The sequence below is a fragment of the Ovis canadensis genome, chromosome 9 (assembly GCF_042477335.2).
Source record: "Ovis canadensis isolate MfBH-ARS-UI-01 breed Bighorn chromosome 9, ARS-UI_OviCan_v2, whole genome shotgun sequence".
Taxonomy (NCBI): Eukaryota; Metazoa; Chordata; class Mammalia; order Artiodactyla; family Bovidae; genus Ovis; species Ovis canadensis.
In genome coordinates, this window is record NC_091253.1 from 26001741 (window position 1) to 26020159 (window position 18419).

At 42.1% G+C, this 18419-nt stretch overlaps 1 protein-coding gene across 37 annotated transcripts in view; it reads left to right on the top strand.

Moving 5' to 3' along the window:
• PTK2 (protein tyrosine kinase 2) overlaps positions 1-18419 on the top strand; it is a 189603-nt gene that overhangs the window by 91574 nt on the left and 79610 nt on the right. For all 37 annotated transcript variants that reach the window (XR_011259146.1, XM_069600897.1, XM_069600909.1 and 34 more), the window contains 3 exons: positions 7575-7654; positions 8634-8696; positions 15828-15882. Coding sequence is in view for 36 of the 37 variants with exons in the window: in XM_069600897.1 (XP_069456998.1) it covers positions 7575-7654; positions 8634-8696; positions 15828-15882 (198 nt within the window). In the remaining variant the exon portion in view is untranslated. The remainder of the gene's footprint in view (positions 1-7574; positions 7655-8633; positions 8697-15827; positions 15883-18419) is intronic.

The following is an 18419-nucleotide window of genomic DNA, read 5'->3' on the forward strand; positions in this document are numbered from 1 at the left end:
GTCCTTCCAGTGAATATTCAGGACTGATCTCCTTTAGGATGGACTGATTTGATCTCCTTGCAGTCCAAGGGACTCTCAAGAGTCTTCTCCAGCACCACAGTTCAAAAGCATCAATTCTTCGGCACTCTGCTTCCTTTATAGTCGAACTCTCACATCCATACATGACTACTGGAAAAACCATAACCTTGACTAGATGGCCCTTTGTTGGCAAATATCTCTGCTTTTTAATATTCTGTCTAGGTTGGTCATAACTTTTCTTCCAAGGAGCAAGCGTCTCTTAATTTCATGGCTGCAGTCACCATCTGCAGTGATTTTGGAGCCCCCAAAAATAAAGTCTGCCACTGTTTCCATTGTTTCCCTATCTATTTACCATGAAGTGATGGGACCAGATGCCATGATCTTAGTTTTCTGAATGTTGAGTTTTAAGCCAACTTTTTCATTCTCCTCTTTCACTTTCATCAAGAGGCTCTTTAGTTCTTCTTCGCTTTCTGCCATAAGGGTGGTGTCATCTGCATGTCTGAGGTTATTGATATTTCTCCCAGCAATCTGGATTCCAGCTTGTGCTTTATCCAGCCCAGCATTTCTCATGATGTACCCTGCATATAAGTTAAATAAGTAGGGTGACAGTATACAGTCTTGACGTACTCCTTTCCTGATTTGGAACCAGTCTGCTGTTCCATGTCCAGTTCTAACTGTTGCTTCCTGACCTGCATATAGGTTTCTCAAGAGGCAGGTCAGGTGGTCTGGTTTATTTTATTATTTATTATTATTATTTTTTTATTAATTTTGCTCTTTTAACAGAATAGAAAGAAAAGAATTTTGTTAAGAATTCCTCTGTATCAGTTCCATCCCATGAAAGAGAAAGAAAGCTTCTAATAAACTACTGTAATTTTATTATTCCTGTTTTGAAGCCTCGCCCAAGCCCCTGCTCATCACACTCCTTATTTTGGGTGGAGTCGTGAGGAACACGACATGTCAGTGGGCGTAGAGTGCCGCTTTCCTGATGGGAGATCGGTCTGTGGATGCACATGGTTACATTTAAAGATGTCCTAAATGTGACTATAAGTGAGATATGTCACAAATGAGCCACTATGTGTTTTGACCCATTTTAGAACATTCTGAAAGATATTAATCAGCACACTCTAAAAATAAACTAGAATCTTGCTATAACCCTATTCACTGTAGAGCAGGAGTCTGAAGAAATAAGTTTTCTTGGCTACCCGGCGTGGCATATGGGATCTTAGTGTGGACTCCTAACCCCACCAGAGATTTTTTTATTGTTTATTTCTAAACAAATAATTTTTTTGATGCCAAAGCTAATGACTTATTATAAAGCACGAAAAGTATGTTTTGCCTTGAGTTTGAGTTTTTCCTTTGCCATATAACATTTTATTCTTCTTTATCTCTCTGACTTGTTAAAAGTGTATTTGACTGGCAATCTTTTGCAAATCGTGGTGGCCATTAGTTTGAAGGGCCATGTCCCCGTTTGGTCAAGAAGTTGTTATATTAACTAGGTTTGCATCAACAATGCTGAAGTCATGTGGGACCCATTTGGCACCACTGACATTTTGAGCTTCTGGGATGCCTGCGTCTGTTGTCACTGTTTCTTCCTACAAGTATGTTAAGATTTAAAATGAGTGTATCCATCTAGTGGCTCTTAGAAAACATTAAATGTAACAGAACTCGTGGCTTATTTGGCAAGAAGAGTTGCAGTGGGAAGCTTTATGGTAACTTTATGGCTTAGAACCTAAACTGCAGAAAGGTGTGAGGGGCCAAGACGCACTTATTTTTTGTTGATCGACCTTTCTGTTATTTTTACTCCAGTTTTTAGTTTTTACACATTTTTATTCAGATAACTATCAGAAATATTTCGTTAACTGTACTTTCTTGGGTGTAAAGCTTTCTGTCAGTTAAAACGTTTTGAAATGGCAGCTCCAAGTGGGAAATTTTAGTTTAAAATGTGAAATTTTCAGTGTGGGAATTATCAGCTGTCCTGTTCCAGAAAGAAGTTAAAATTAAATTGAAGTCTAAGCCTGACTCATTAGAAGATGTATTTTCTGTACGTCTTTGCTGCTGCTAAGTCGCTTCAGTCGTGTCCAACTCTGTGCGACCCCATAGACGGCAGCCCATCAGGCTCCTCATCCCTGGGATTCTCCAGGCCAAGAATACTGGAGTGGGTATCCATTTCCTTCTCCAGTGCATGAAAGTGAAAGATGTGTGTCTTTAAGTAGATTTAATAACGTACCTTTTTTTCCTGTTTTTCCACTCCTGTATGTTTTTGGTGATTCAGAAAGTTTTATTGTTGTCGTTAGGTAAACTCTGTCATGCTTATATTGGGGGGGCCGAAAGGTTCATTTGGTTTTTTCCGTAAGATGGCTCTAGTAGCACTTAGTAGTCTTTAAAAAATTTTGTTATATTGTATGTGACAGCTATCATATCAGCATGCATTTAAAAACACATAGCCAAGTTGGTGAATTTTTGTGTACACATTGTAATATTGAATATGGAAGGAAAAAAGCAACACTTTCAGCATGTTATGCTTTATTATTTCAAGAAATGTAAAAACGCAACTGAAATGCAGAAAAAAATTTGTTCAGTGTCTGGAGAAGGTGCTGTGGCTGATTGAACGTGTCACAAGTGGCTTGTGAAGATTCTTGCTAGAAGTTTCTCGCTGGACAATGTTCCACAGTCAAATAGACCAGTTGAAGTTGATAGTGATTAAATCGAGACGTTATTTGAGAGCAATCAATGTTATACCACATGGGAGTTAGCTAGCATACTCAAAATATCCGAATAAAGCATTTAAAGTCAGTTGTACCAGCTCAGTTATGTTCATCACTTGGTGTTCAGGTTCCACATAAATTAAGCAAAAGTAACCTCCTTGACTGTATTTCCACGTGCAGTTCCCTCCATGTAATGAAAAGTGTTCCATTTTTAAAACAAATTGTGATGGGTGATGAAAAGTAGACACTGTACAATAATGTGGAATGGACAAGATTGTGGGGCATGCACAATGAAACATCATCAACCACACTAAAGTCCAGTCTTCATCTAAAGAAGGTGATGTTATATATGTGGTGGAATTAGAAGGGAGTCTTCCATTATGAGCTTCTTCTAGAAAACCAAATAATTAATTCCAACAAGTACTACTCCTAGTTAGACCAACTGAAAGCAGCATTGGACAAAAAGCGACCAGAATTAGTCAACAGAAAATGCATAATTTTCCATCAGGGTAACACAAGACTGCATGTTTCTTAATGACCAGGCAAAAACAGTTACAGCTTGGCTGGGAAGTTCTCATTCATCTGCCATATTCACCAGACATTGCATTTCCATTGATTTCCATTTATTTCAGCCTTTACAAAATTCCCTTATTGGAAAAAATTTTAATTCCCTGAAAGACTGTAAAAGGCACCTGGAACAGTTCTTTGCGCAAAAAGATAAGTTTTGGGAAGATGGAATTATGAAGTTGCTTGAAAAATGACAGAAGTTTGTGAAATAAAAGGGTGAATATGCTGTTCAATGAAGTTCTTGGTGAGAATGAAAATGTGTCTTTTAGTTTTAGTTTAAAACTGAAGCACTTTTTTGGCCAACCCAGTACTATTCAACCCATATTTTTTTGTTTATCTTTTCTATATAAGACTTTACAAATAGGAAGCAGAAATGATTATTTGGTCAGTCACTCTTCCCTGCTGATATTTTTAGCTTGCCTTTTGAACATATACCTATTATTAATAAATGCTATATGAAATAACTTAGTGAGTTGTTGAAAAAGCATTTGACTTATAAGATAGCATAATTCTTTATATTTTTTTAAAGCTTATGTATGGAAGAGAAAGATCAAAAAGTTTGTTTTGGTTGAGAACTGCCTTTGAGTTCCTTTTGTACACAGACTCTCCACTCTGCGAACTGGCAGAACACAGGCAGGAGTGCTTGACGGTCGAGCCAAGTTGGCCGACGACCTGGGATCACTCAGGTGGCGTAGCATATAAATGGTTATGTGCAGCGGGCAATAATGGTTATATACACGTTTGTCTGCCCTCAGCCCCATCTTCTTTACACACACTACTGAGGACTTTCAGGTCTGTGTGATAAATTTATGTAGCTGACAAAGCATTCAGAAGAGACCGAAATAAGACCAAAAAATCTCATGAGACCAAAATAAGACCAAAAAAATCTCAAAAGCCAAAGTGTTGATGTGGCACATGGAATAAATTATGGAGTAATTTAGGATTAGAATTTTTTGTTAGTGCTGTGAGAGGTTTTTATAGTAAAACGTGTGCTTAATATGATGAAAAAGCTCATGAATGTAAATATAATACTTGCCCACAGAAGGAAGTCCAGATACATCCTATTTTTTAAGTAGGAAATTGACATCAATATGGAAACAATTTAATACAGTAAACAACTTTCAAAGGTCTTTGCTTGGAAAACACTTGCAGATTTGCTGGACTTGGCGTTCGTAAACAGTAGTAATCCGTGGTATAAGAGGAGAACACGATGGAAAGCGCGTGGTAAGATGGAGTAGGAGGTGCGTGTGAAGCTGTTGTGTTAGACCCTGGGCTCCCGGGGCGGTGCGCTGTGGTCCTCACTGGCCGTTAATCTTCCTTCTGGTGGAGAACGCCTACGCAAGAAGCTGTAGGTACGCACTGCAGCTTGAGGAGTGAGGGTCAGTGGGTGGGTTTCGAGTTTTAACTTTAGTGCTCGCTGTGTGACCTTGAGTACATTAATTTTGAGTAATTAAGTTTTCTGGTCTTCATGTATAAAGTAGGACCGAAGCCTGTCTTAAGGAAGAGTCATTGTACAGGCTACAAATAATGTATCTAAAACAACGTACTACCTAGCCCCTGAATAATACAGTACCTCTGCTGTCACCATCAGTCTTTTTAGGCCCTTTCTAAGGCTTTGAATTGGGGATTATAGTTCTGTCCTGCTCACAGTGATGCTGTGAAGATTAAATGAGAGTCATACATAAATCTATCTGACGTGGCAATGAGTGTATTTACTCAAAGCAGCTATATATCACACACATGTAAATCTTCAATAAATTGCACTTATTTCACAAAAGAAAGCAATGAATTCTGCCGGTAGTTAGTAGGAGGTGAAAGTTAGTCAAGAAATGTTTTGTAAAGAAATGAGCACTGAGTGTTAAAAACCCTACATCTTGCAGAAATTTTCATGAGCACAACATCATGTCGTGATATGCACAGTGGTTCAGAGAACATGCCCTCTGGAGTGTGGGGGAGGGGGAGGCTCTGCCGATACGGCTCATTCCATGTGGATCAGCACACCTTGCAGAGAACACAGACACAAACGGACCTCAGGCCGTGGGCACACAGCTCTCAGTCAAGAGTAGTAGGTCGTTGGCTGTAGGAAAAACAACTCTCAGACGTTTCACGTCATGTTTGTACATAAAGGGGTTTTCCATAAAGACGGTTAACGTAATTTTACCTTTGTTTCTTTTTTGCAGCTAATGTGAGCATGGTTTTGATGAATGAATAAAATATGTGATTACACTTTCCCACCTTTGAATAGCTTTTAAAAGTCCTAGTAGTTAATCTTAAGGCAGTTTTGTAACCGCGTGTTTTCTTCAGCGTGCAGCTGATGCTCTGCTGTGGTTGCTTCCAGGTCTGCGCCAGACCGTAAACTGAGATCCCAGTGAACGCGTCACTCAGAACAACTGGTGTTTCTCTAACTCACATAGATACTGTTTTTATCTCTTCTTTTTATTGTGTGTTCAGTAATAAAACTCTTTATGATGCAAAAAGTTAGTTTTAAAATTTAGACTTATTTTTTGCTGTATAGAAGAAGACAGCTGAAGTGTAGAGTGATTCTAGAATCACAACTTTTTACTTGATTTAGTGAGATGTTGAGTAATTCATTTCCGTTGATTCATTCCATTGAATCATAGTAGGCATCATTAAATGCCTACTATGTATAAGGAACAGAAATGATCAATGCTTGTAACTCTTACCTGGAAAATAGCATTCACACACAGAGGTATCCACATGCCAGTTTGATGGCTTTATTCTTTCCTTCATGGGCCCTCTCTTCAGTCATTCAGTATTTCTTGACTACCCAGGTGTGGGTGCTAAGGCAGAACACAGAGCAGAGGTTTCAGCGGAAATGGCGTTCAGGTCAGAGCCAGGTGGCTGCGCCCCGCTGGCTGAGCGGGCCTGGCTCCCGTCCTGGGAGGGGGGCGAGTAGGTGAGCATAGGCGCCCCTCAGGTTGTAAGTTCTGGAGCTTTAAAGAGAAGACTTTTGTTTTCTCTGTAAGAAAGGGATGTGGCAGGTTGACTGGAAAAAATACAAATCTGTGTGTTGCCAAGCTTCGTGGGCAGGCATGGCAGAGTTTCCAGGCAGTTTCTGGTGACCATTTGAGGTCTGTCATCATGAATTTAAAGCAAAACACATAGCAGGGTTTCTCTAGTTGCACAGCAGTAAGTGTGGAGAGGGAGGGGGTGGTTGGCTTCAGTATTCACTGTTTTTACCAAGCAGTTAAAATGAAGGGGTAAGGGAGCCTGGGGAGTTGGGGGTCTTTTCAAGGGGAGTTATCATGATGAACTGTCAGTACGAGGTGGACGGAGTAGTTAACTGGGGAGTAGAAATCTTTTGAGCAGGTGAACTGACAGGCTGGGTAGCAGTCGTTGAAGAAGAGGATCTTTGGCATTTTTCCTAGAGCAGAGATCAGCACTCTTTTTTTCTGGGAAGGGCCAGAGTGAATGTTTTAGGATTGAGGATCAAGAGGCAAAGTGGAGGGTATCCTGAAATACTTGTGTAACGAGACAAGACTGATTTACACTGAGTTCTGTACTGGGGAAATTCATAATTTAATAATGGAGTGCAGTTTTTTGTAAGATAGGCCTACTAACGAGAGGAACGAGTTCCTTTTGAGGGGAGAAGAACATTTCTCTTAACTGAGGTTCAAAATGCGTGCTCTCTGCCATCAAAGTCAATTGCAGATGTTGGTCTCTTGATGCTCGTCTGTGAGATTTTACGTGTCTCGTCTTTGAAAATACTTTCACATTGATAAGCACTCTCAGATACTGACCTCAGTCCCTCACAGTCATTGCTTGGAAGACAGCTGTCAGTGTTCTGTTAGAGCCTTCTCTTTATGTCCCACTTCAAGCACGTTGTCACTTTGCAGGTTCAGTAGTTACAATTGATGGTTAGGTGGAAGCATGTCAGTTGCAGGATTAAATGGATTTTGAAACAATGTCAGTTTTCCTTGTGCCTGTGTTGAGGTCCAGAAATGCTGCAGGGGCTGCACTCTGAGTTCAGAAAATTTGAACACAAGTTTGCATGGAAAGGGACCTTCAACAACATGGGAGGGTATAGAGAGCCGCTTGAGGGTCCGTGATTCGGATGACGTTTAAGTGCTCATGGGTGATAAAAGTTCTTCATAAAAGAAGACTGACTCGCTGTTCTCTGATATTGCTCATTTTACACCCAGCATCGAGTGTCATTATGGACACAGTGCATGTGAAGTATGGGGATGACACCCAGCACACATTTGCTAAGTCTACAGCGTCCTCTTACAACGACATGGTTTTACCCATTCCTTTCTGTTGTAGGTGAAGAGCGATTATATGTTAGAGATCGCTGACCAAGTGGACCAGGACATTGCATTGAAGTTGGGTTGTCTAGAAATACGGTAAGAAGATAACTAGACATTGAGGTCTTTATTTAGCAATGTTTTCCTTTTTTTTTCCTAGGTATTTTCCTTTTCCTTGTAAAGATTATCAATAAAATACTGAATAAAAATTTAGGTAAAATTTAAGAATATTCTGAATTAGGTTAAATCGCTGATTCTAGAATCTTTTAAGGTGATACTTCGTGGTAGTTAGAATGCAGTGATAAGAGCACAAGTGTGTAAGCAGGTCCAAGGCTGCGCTCCCCAGGAGGACCTTCTGCGATGCAGGAGGTGTCTGTGAGATCCCCGTGCCAGCCACCAGCTGAGGCGGACACTGAGCACTCAGACGTGCGGCGTTACTGCTGTAAACTTGAACGTGAACCATCGCCTGTGTCTGATGGCTGCCATTGAGGGGAATAGGAAGCTGAGAATGCATTTATTTCTGGTAGCATTTGTCATGTATTCTGTGTCACCATTTTAAACTTTGAATAAAAGAATATTTCTACCTTTGTCAGCTATGATTTTAATTAAAACTTACCCCAGGCTGCCAGTTTAAGATGAGTTGGTTAAATTAGCTAAAACTTGATTATGTGTACTCAAAACAGTGATAATTTTCCCAGGAGATCCCTGTTTTTTATATTGTATAAGGTTATGAAATAACAGTTCCTGTAAGACCCACAGATCATTAAGTATAACTCTCAGCAACTTCATTAACATTTGTTTTCAACCTTAATTATATATCCCAGAGGGGGAAAAAGCCATCTCTCACTGGTCTCCTCCTTTACAGTTTTCTCTTGGAAAGCGAATTTGGACCCTTTCCTTCAGTGTGTTAACTGATTTCTGCTGCCTGATGAAGGAGGACTAATGTGGAGAATCAAGTTTATTGTTTAGTGATAGCTTGTCAGAATGTTTGTGACTGAGCTGCGCAGTAGTTTTTAGTCATTTAATATCGCAGACGCTCTCCACGCAGATCTGTGAGTGTCTCTCTTCTCTGCTTCAGGCGGTCGTACTGGGAGATGCGCGGCAACGCCCTGGAAAAGAAGTCTAACTACGAAGTGCTGGAGTAAGTGTGGCGTTGAGGTCTGCCTGTGCGTGTTCAGAGCTGAGTTGATTTCAGACTTAGATTTTATTAATTTATCTTTACTTCAGAAAAAAATGTATTGTTGAATCTAAACAGTACTGTGTCTAAAATCTTTGTATCTGAAAACAGAAGGTTTTATTAAGAAAATAATTCTTGATGACATTAATCATTAATTGGGTTAGCGAACATTTAAATTTGTTGATAAATGTCTTAAGGCTAATAGTCTTTGGCTTGTTAACACATAATCTGGCTCTGTAGATTTAACCATATTGGGATGGAGTTTCATTTCTAATTTATACTGAATTATTATTATTTATATTCTCTAAGTTTATTAAGGATTTTTTTTTTTTTTTGCTTAGTTAAAATGTGGGAGTTATTTGTTGCTCGTGTATCAGGGTATTTAGGATAACTGAACATTTTTCCAGTAGTGAAATTAGTGGGCATTAGATTGTTAGGCTGTTTAAAATGCATAAAAGACAAAGTGGGGCTTATATCTTGGGAGACGGAAAGTTCTACAAATTGTCTCTTGATAATTAATTCACCAAAAATTTTTGGTATTTATTTCCAGTTTTATTTTCATTAGCAATGGTGCAACTTTTTGCCAGCACCTTTTCCTGCCTTATTATTACTGAAATTCTTGTGCTGTTTGGAGGATGTTACTGCAGTGAAGTGAAAGGTTGTCCATAAGACTTGACATGGCAGGTCAGCCAAGCTGTATCACACTGTGAAAATGTAATCTGCCATCATTTTGGAAACAAGGTTTTACGGGGAGACATGCTCATTTAAAATAAAAGTAGAGGTGAATGTTTGGGGGAATTAGCAGGTAGAACCGTTTGAGATGATAGCTAGTGGTAGTAGATGGGATAGTTATTTTTGCAGTTACAGGAGCCTTTTTTGTATCAGTTATGACAAGTGAGTTAGCACCCTGAGCAGTCTGTCTTGTTTTAGTTTGAATTCATCACTTGACTTCTGAACCTAATATATTAACATGGTGTACTAAATATTTGTGGTTGTGTATTTTTGGATACACATGTCCCATATGTTGTGCCTCTTAACAAATTAAATAAGGACAGATAAGGATTGTGCTGTTTATTTCTTCAAGCTTTTCATGCCAGCCGTTTTGTGTTCTGTATCTGATAGTGACTTTGGGGAGCTGGACTGTCTCGCTCTGCTTCCTGAAGCCCCCAGGTGGCTGCTGAGGGGGATCCAGTGGGGGTGGGGGCTTCCCGTGGGAGCCAGGATGTGAGCGGCATGACTGGACCTCCCCGGGTGCCTGCTCAGCCTTGGCTCCGCATCCCCACCTGTAGGGTCTCTTCCGCCTCCAGCTCTGTGAGTGTGTTGGGAGGAGCCCTGCAGTCCTGCTTGTTTATCACTGTGTTGCCTGAACACTGTCTTGGAGCTCAGCCTGATTTCTGATAGCAGGGCCCTTTTTCTTAAAGCACACTGTTTAGAATTTCTCTTTTAATGTGTCTTTGGAGGTGAAACTCTGGTTTTGCCATCTTTTCATCTCCTTTATTTTGCCTTGCTCTTGGAGGGCATCTGTACTCTATTCATAGTTCAGTTGCTCGGTCACGTCCAGCTCTGTGTGACCCCACGGACCACAGCACGCCAGGCCTCCCTGTCCATCACCAGCTCCTGGAGCTTGCTCAAACTCATGTCCATCGAGTCAGTGACGCCATCCAACCGTCTCATCCTCTGTCATTGCCTTCTCCTTCCCCCTTCAATCTTTCCCAGCTTTTCAAATGAGTCAGTTCTTCGCATCAGGTGGCCAAAGTATTGGAGTTTCAGCTTCAGCATCAGTCCTTCCAATGAATATTCAGGACTGATTTCCTTTAGGATGGACTGGTTGGGTCTCCTTGCAGTCCAAGGGACTCTCAAAAGTCTTCTCCAACACCACAGTTCAAAAGCATCAATTCTTCGGCACTCCGCTTTCTTTATAATCCAACTCTTACATCCATACATGACTACTGGAAAAACCACAGCTTTGACTAGAAGGCCGTTTGTTGGTAATGTCATGTCTCTGCTTTTTAATATGCTGTCTAGGTTGGTGATAACTTTTCTTCCAAAGAGCAAGCATCTTTTAATTTCATGCTGCAGTCACCATCTGCAGTGATTTTGGAGCCCCCCAAAATAAAGTCTGTCACTGTTTCCATTGTTTCCCCATCTATTTGCCATGAAGTGAAGGGACCAGATTTCATGATCTTAGTTTTCTGAATGTTGAGTTTTAAGCCAACTTTTTCACTCTCCTCTTTCACTTCCATCAAGAGACTCCTTAGTTCTCCTTCACTTTCTGCCATAAGGGTGGTGTCATCTGCATATCTGAGGTTATTGATATTTCTCCCAGCAATCTTGATTCCAGCTTGTGTTTCATCCAGTCCAGCATTTCTAATGATGTACTCTGCATATAAGTTAAATAAGCAGGGTGACAATATATAGGCTTGACATACTCCTTTCCCGATTTGGAACCAGTCTGTTGTTCCCTGTCCAGTTCTAACTGTTGCTTCTTGACCTGCATGCAGGTTTCTCATGCAGGAGGTGGTCTCTTGAAGAATTTTCCACAGCCACGGAGTCAAAGGCTTTGGCAGAGTCAATAAAGCAGATGTTTTTCTGGAACTCTCTTGCTTTTTTGATGATCCAGTGGATGTCGGCAATTTGATCTCTGGTTCCTCTGACTTTTCTAAATCCAAGTTGAACATCTGGAAGTTCACGGTTCACATATTGCTGAATCCTGGTTTGGAGAATTTTGAGCATTGCTAGTGTGAGATGAGTGCAGTTGTGCGGTAGTTTGAGCATTGTTTGGCATTGCCTTTCTTTCAGTTTGGAATGAAAATGACCTTTTCCAGTTCCTGTGGCCACAGCTGAGTTTTCCAAACTTGCCTGCGTGTTGAGTGCAGGCCTTTCACAGCGTCGTCACTCTGTTCACAAGTCTAGTCTAACTGTGGTCTTCCCTCTGTTCTGTCTTCTGCTGCAAGCTGTTGAAAGGCCCGTCAGGGCTGCGGTCGCGGTGTGGCCGGGGGTGGTGCTCTGTGCTCCCTGAGGCAGTCCTGCCTGGGGATGGGTAGCCAGGGCGTCCAGTGGGTCCACACCGTCCTTTCTACTGTGTTTGCGAGTAGCCTAGAGCCACTTAGAAGTGTGAATATTTTTTCTCGGTATGGAAAAGAATTACACACGAGTGCAGAATGTTACTTGTTCTTTATTAGTTTATTCTGGGTTCTCTTTTTCCTTGCCCATAAGGAGAAAATCTGAAATAGTCCATATAGCTTCTTAGTTTCTGCCAGAAAATTTATGGACAATATCAGTAATCTATAATATAGTGAACCTTCACCTTTACCACATTTCAAAATGGCTATTTTCAGTTATGCAAAAAAAAAAAAAAAAAAAAATCAGCCCAACTTTGGAGAGTGGGAAAAACACTATCTAGAACTTTTTGTACTTTAGTTTTAAATCAACTGAAGAGTTAATCAGTGTTTTTTTTTTCTATGTTTTTCCCACTCTGGAAGAACCATGGTGCGTTTTCTGTAGGCAGAGGGGAACCCTAGCCCCCAACCCCAAAACTTGGCCTCCTGGGGTCTCACAGTGCAAGGGCGCATTCTGGAGTGCACACAGATGGTTCTTTTACTTATGTCTCTTATAAATCACAGACAGGAGTCAGAAGGGATGTGTTAAGAAAAATGTTTTGTTATCCAGCTTAAAAATGCCATTGCTAACGATGACAGATGAAACCAAAATAAGCTAATAATACAGTGTTAGAATTATGGTTCCTAACGTGACATTGTAGAAAGAAGACTTACGTACTGATGATTCTTCTCCACAGTACAGAATTGTACTGTGAAAGTATTTTAAGTAAACCATGTCACTTTTCAGTTCTGCTCGTTTCCTCATGAAGTGGTTTGCTTTTTAAAGAAAGGTGTCTTGCTGTAGTTGTTTGTGTAACTGTTTCTTCTCTGTTAGAGTAAGCTGTGTTGATGTAGAGAGCTCCTGATGTTTCTGGCACTTAGCAGTATCTCCTGATTATTAGATATTCCGTTGGTATTTCCTCAGTAAATTGATTTAAAATTAGCTGAGGTTGATTCTAATGGTGCATTGTTTTCATTTCTTTTTTTAATTGTCTTTCTTGTCATTAGTGATCTAGTGCTTTCTTTAGTTGCCTGTGATAATACAGTGATGAAGGGAAAGCTCACAGATTTGACATGAATTGATGGACAGTGGCTTAACCAGGATAGAAGGTTATTTCTCTTTGTGCCAGGCAGTCGGTGTTCCTCATGACCAGGGCGCCAGGCCCCTTGAATCTTGCCACCCATCCATCATGCATAGATGCCACCTGGTAGCCTGGGGTGAGAGGTTTGTTAGGAAGCAATGACAGTTTCTCCTGAACTTAGAGAATTTTAACATTTATCTGTTTGTAAGAGACTGAAAGGTATCGTTTTAGAGGTTAAGGGATCTTAGTAGTGTTCTTAATGATACTCAATTCTTGAGAGTTTGGGGGTGAGGATAAGATAGGGATACTGTATGATAACGTGCATTACAGTTATATTTTAAAGTTGATTTTGGTTTGCTTTTTTGCCTGAGCTTTAAATCTGAGAGGAATAATGTCCACGAAGTATTAATTAGTTAAAGCAACAGACAGGGTCTGAATCTTCTCAGAAGTAGTGGCAAAGGAGAAACAAATTTATCCTTGACATGAGAATTCATTTATAATAAGCTTAATGGCTTCCCTCATAGCTCAGTTGGTAAAGAATCCATCTGCAATGCAGGAGACCCCAGTTCACTTCCTGGGTTGGGAAGAACCCCTGGAGAAGGGAAAGGCTACCCACTCCAGTGTACTGGCCTGGAGAATTCCACGCACCATACAGTCCATGGGGATGCAAAGAGTTGGATATGACCGAGCAACTTTCAATTTCACTTTCACTTAATATGTGTGAATAAAGTTTTTCCAGCCTTGGGCCTCCCGAAGCTGGCCCTTGCCTTCCCCATCTCCATGCATGAGCCTTTTCCTGAGCACTGCTCTGCATCCAGAGCACCTCTCTAGTCTGCTGTCCGCCCACCCACCTGCCTGTGTCCCCACTTCCTCCCCATTCTGCTCGCGGCAGCATCAGGTCACACCTTCCTCTGCTCAAGACCACGGCTGGTCAGGCATGTAGACCAGACTCTCACCAGACAGCAGGGGTAGCTGTGGTATTTCCAGAGGAGGGGAAACTGCCCCCATAGGGTTCTAGGTCCTTAACACCTCCCCATTTCCTCTCAACACCACTCATCAGTAGGAGTTAGCATCCCCATGTTACACGTAGGTGTCACCTGAGGTCAACAGGCATTACATCACAGCCTTTAAGATCTATCTTTCTGCAAAGCCGAAATTCCAGGGCAGAACTCTCTGCATAAAGCAAGTTCCTGACCAGGGAAACGGGGAAGAAAATGCTCAGGAGCGATGCCCTTAAGACTCTGGGGTGTTAGTTTATCTTTTATGTCCTTATTTTGCCACTTCCCATAGTGATTAGCTCCCAAATCCTTAGAATGCTAAGTTCCTGTCTTGTTAGGAGGCAGCAAGAGAGGGAAGAACTTGGGTGGACACTTTCCCCTTGTTCATATCTGAAAAGATAAGAAAGGGAAGTTATAAGCAAGAGTGATTAGAAGAATGGCAAGCCAAGAGTTACGTGAATTTGCTGATCAGTAAAACCAGTAAACAGTGTGTCATGGGAGCTGAGCAAGGATTTGTATGGATGTGCTAAACATTGTCATCACCATCATCATCACAGAATAATAAAAGGATGTGAGATCTGAGACCAGGACTTAGCAAGGAGTTCGCTGATTTAGGTTCTAACTAGTAGAGTGTGAAATAGGGGATTAAAATGTTTGGATGTGGAGTCAACCACATAAACTCTGACTTGTTTTCTGTGGTTTTGTTTGTAGTACCTGCTCACTTATAGTTAAGGGCGAAGTCATCCTTGTTTTATTTTTTTATATTTTATATTCATTTTATTTTTTAAATGTAAAAGATACTTGTATTTTACTTTTTTCCATGATCCTTTTATATCTTCTGTGTCTCCTGATCATCTTTCATGTCCAGGGGCTTTACTTCATCTTACTAGCTGATGATTGCCACCTAGTGGCCAAAAAGCCTGGCTCACTTATATCCAAAGTATCAATAAGTAGAAACTTTGTTGTTGTTCAGTTGCTCAGTCATGTCAGACTTTTTTGTCCCGGAGTTGGTGATGGACAGGGAGGCCTGGTGTGCTGCGATTCATGGGATCGCAAAGAGTCGGACATGACTGAGCGACTGAACTGAACTGAACTGATGAGACTGCAGCACTCCAGGCTCCTCTGTCCTTCACTGTCTCCCAGAGTTTGCTCAGGTTCATGTGCATTGAGTCTGTGATGCCACTCCATCATCTCATCCTCTGTCATCCCCTTCTCCTTTAGCCTTCAGTCTTTCCTGTGAGAAGGAGCCATTCTCTCCACCTGTTTTGTCGCTTAGAATGCCGTGAGGCACTTGTTATTAATGGTTGATTTTGTAGCCTGATCTAAAGAAAATCACTGGGACTTCCAGCATGTCCTCACATTCAGTTTTTTGACCTTAGCTAGCCCAATCACTTAATTTCTCTTTTTGTTTTGCTTTCTATGTGAAACTTAGATTTTAAACATTGACTAATGTTTATTTTTAAGGATCATCAGATTTTAGGATTAAGGTAATTTAAGCATCCCTGGTATAACTCAAATCTTTTTCTAATCAGGCCAGCCTACTTTCTATACATATAAATATAGCATTACGCAGTTGGAATTGAGGTTTATAAGGCTAACTTTCAAAGAGTGTTAAAAAAAAAAACAACTCAGTTTATTTACACATTGTAAAAGAGGCAATATTTTAGAGGGTTTGTAATAGTTAAGGGTTACACAAACCAACTTGTCTCAATGTTTTCTGCACACATCTAGAAAATTACTTGTCCCAACTGTTCAATGACTATGCCAGTCATTAGGAGCTTTAATATATGTGTTTCCTTCTCAAATAATGTGTGGAATGATAAATAATTTAAACTTCTTTTATGTTCTAGCAGCAATGTCATTATATTTGCTGATTTGGTGGTATTGTTTGTTAATTCACTTCTTTCTGTATTTCAGGAAAGATGTTGGTTTGAAGCGGTTTTTCCCTAGGAGTTTACTGGATTCAGTCAAGGTAATTAGCATTGTCTTTGTCATAATCAGATGACCGTGTTAGGCAGATACCTCCCCCGTGCCACGTGCTCTTCCCTCTTACCTGTAAAAGGCTTAATGTAAGAAGCTGACAGTTACTCTAGTCATATTCATGGGAAGTAGGCTTTTAAAGATGGAGCTTTCTCCCAGAAAATCATGGTTTTGTGTCTTGATTGTGTGTGCACTCAGCTAAGTACAAAACCAGGAGCGTTGTGTTCACAGTGGTGAACACATCACCTCAGTCTTTACAGTCTCAGGTTCAACTCAGAGAAGTAAAGCAGCAGCACGTGAAGCAGCCATAGGCGCTGCTCTGTGTGTGTGTGCACGCGTGTGTGTGTGTGCACGTGCGTGTGTGCGTGCTTGCTTGCATAGACATGCACTCTGAAGGTCTGTCTTCTCTTGACTGGTGGACACTCCTTCCTGTTAGTAACTTCTTGCAGAGTGCCAGCTCCCGCCTCTATTTGCAGCTCCCACCGCAGGGGAGGGGACATCGGGGATGTGATGTGTGGTTCCCCAGCCCTTCTAGAACACAGTCGAGTGCATTGTGAGAATACAGCTTTGTGTCAAGTTAGAGTCAAGCTTAGAAGAGCTCTGCCATTTCCTAGCCTCATGGTTTGGACCTGGTTTCTTATTTCCACAACAAAGGAAATAGGGTAGGTAGGATTGGTGTGGCTTTTTAGCACATCAGTGTGTGTGTGTGTGTGTGCATATATATGTGTGTGTGTGTTTAGTCGCTCAGTTGTGTCCGACTTTGTGACCCCATGGACTATAGCCCGCCAGGCTCCTCTGTCCATGGGATTTCCCAGGCATGTATACTAGAGTGGGTTGCCATTTCCTCCTCCAGGGAATCTTCCCAACCCAGGGGTTACACACACATAGCACAAGCACCTGTCACTGTCTAATTTATAAACTGTGGAACTGTGGCTGTTGCTGCTGTGACTTTGTGTCACAGAGGTCACGTTCCACACTGGGGCAGCCACGTGTACACCGTCCTGTCCACTGACGCCCAAGCACAGTGGTTCAGAAAGCTGGCTCTGGAGCTGGCCTGCGTTGGTGAAGGTTCTGACCTGACACCTTGAGTCGCGTGGGGCTCAGTTTGATCTGGAGCTTGAGGCCCTAGTGTGGGCACAGAAGCCTGCCCTGTGCACCCGTCTGCCCTTTGCTGGGTGGACTGGAGGGGAGGCGCTCACGAATGTCGGACTCCGTCTTTCAGGGCGTCTGCCCCGTCGCTGGCCAGAACAGCGCCTCGCCCAGTGTAGCCTTAGGAAGCAGGGAGGGGTGTGAGAGCGGCTGCGTCACATTGGTAGGCCTCCAGTGGCCGTGTGTGAGTCCTGGGCGGCCTCCGAGTCGTGCAGAGCCTGCTCAGAGCTGTGTGCAGGTGAGCAGTTCCCCAAGAGGTATGGCTGCTGGCATTTGGGAGTTCCAAGAAGTTATCCTACTTTTAAAATGGGTCCTCATACTCAAAATAGGCCACCCCAGGTGCCGGCCTCAGGTGCTGCGACGTAAGTGTGGCCGAGGTGAGAGACCCCCCATGACCCAGCTTCTTATTTATTCCAGACCAACCTATAGGATGGCCTGATCAGTTAACATTTGCTTCTCCAAGAGCCACTTTGTTTTCTCTGCCTTTCCCCTTCATATCTGGATTCTAGAACATCCTTTGTAGTTAATGATGACCCTGAAGTGTCAAAAGTTTACCTTATATTTGATGGAACTTAAGCTGTGATTGATTGATTGATGGCAAATAGGATTGGGGTGTATGTGCCTGATTATTAAGAATAATTTATAAGATAGGTAAAACTTCTCTCTCTTTGATCTTAGTGCCAGAGGCACACTTTTAAAAACACCGGACCAGTAAGACTAAGTCAGTTGCAACATGAGGGAACTGTCTACAAAACTGTAATTATTACTCTTCAGAAGTATCAAGGAGCTGTGGCAGCTGCGGGGGCAGGTGGGGGGATGTGAGCACGTGTGGCGTGAGGTCCTGGAGCAGCGGGGGCACCCATGGGCAGACGGGAGCATCTCAGTGAGGGCCTCCTGGCAGCGCTGGTTTCTTACCTAACGGATGTGCCAGTGTTGTGCGAGCGGCCTACTTCAGGGCCTGGGCCGGGGCGTTCGATGGGAATCCGGCACTGTCTGTACAGCTCTTCTGTAAGTCTAAGATTATGTCACAAATAAAAGAGCCAGATTTCAGCTTATTTGAGTATAATTCACAGTAGAAATCTCATTTCGGGATTAGAAATGTTACGAGATCCACAGTTAAGTATCTGTACTTCAGAGTAATAGAGTGATTTCCTAGGCCCCTCCCTGGAGCACTTAAGTTAGTCACCATTCTCGTTCCGGTGGTGAGCACAGAAGTACCCGGCTCAGCACTCACTCAGCCTCTGAGTCCTGGCCTCCGCACGGAGAGTGCCCCCCTGGTCTGGACCCCCATAAGGAGGCATGCTTTAGACACATGCACACACACACACACACACACACACACACACACACGGAAGCTGGAAAGGAGGCATGCTTTAGAGA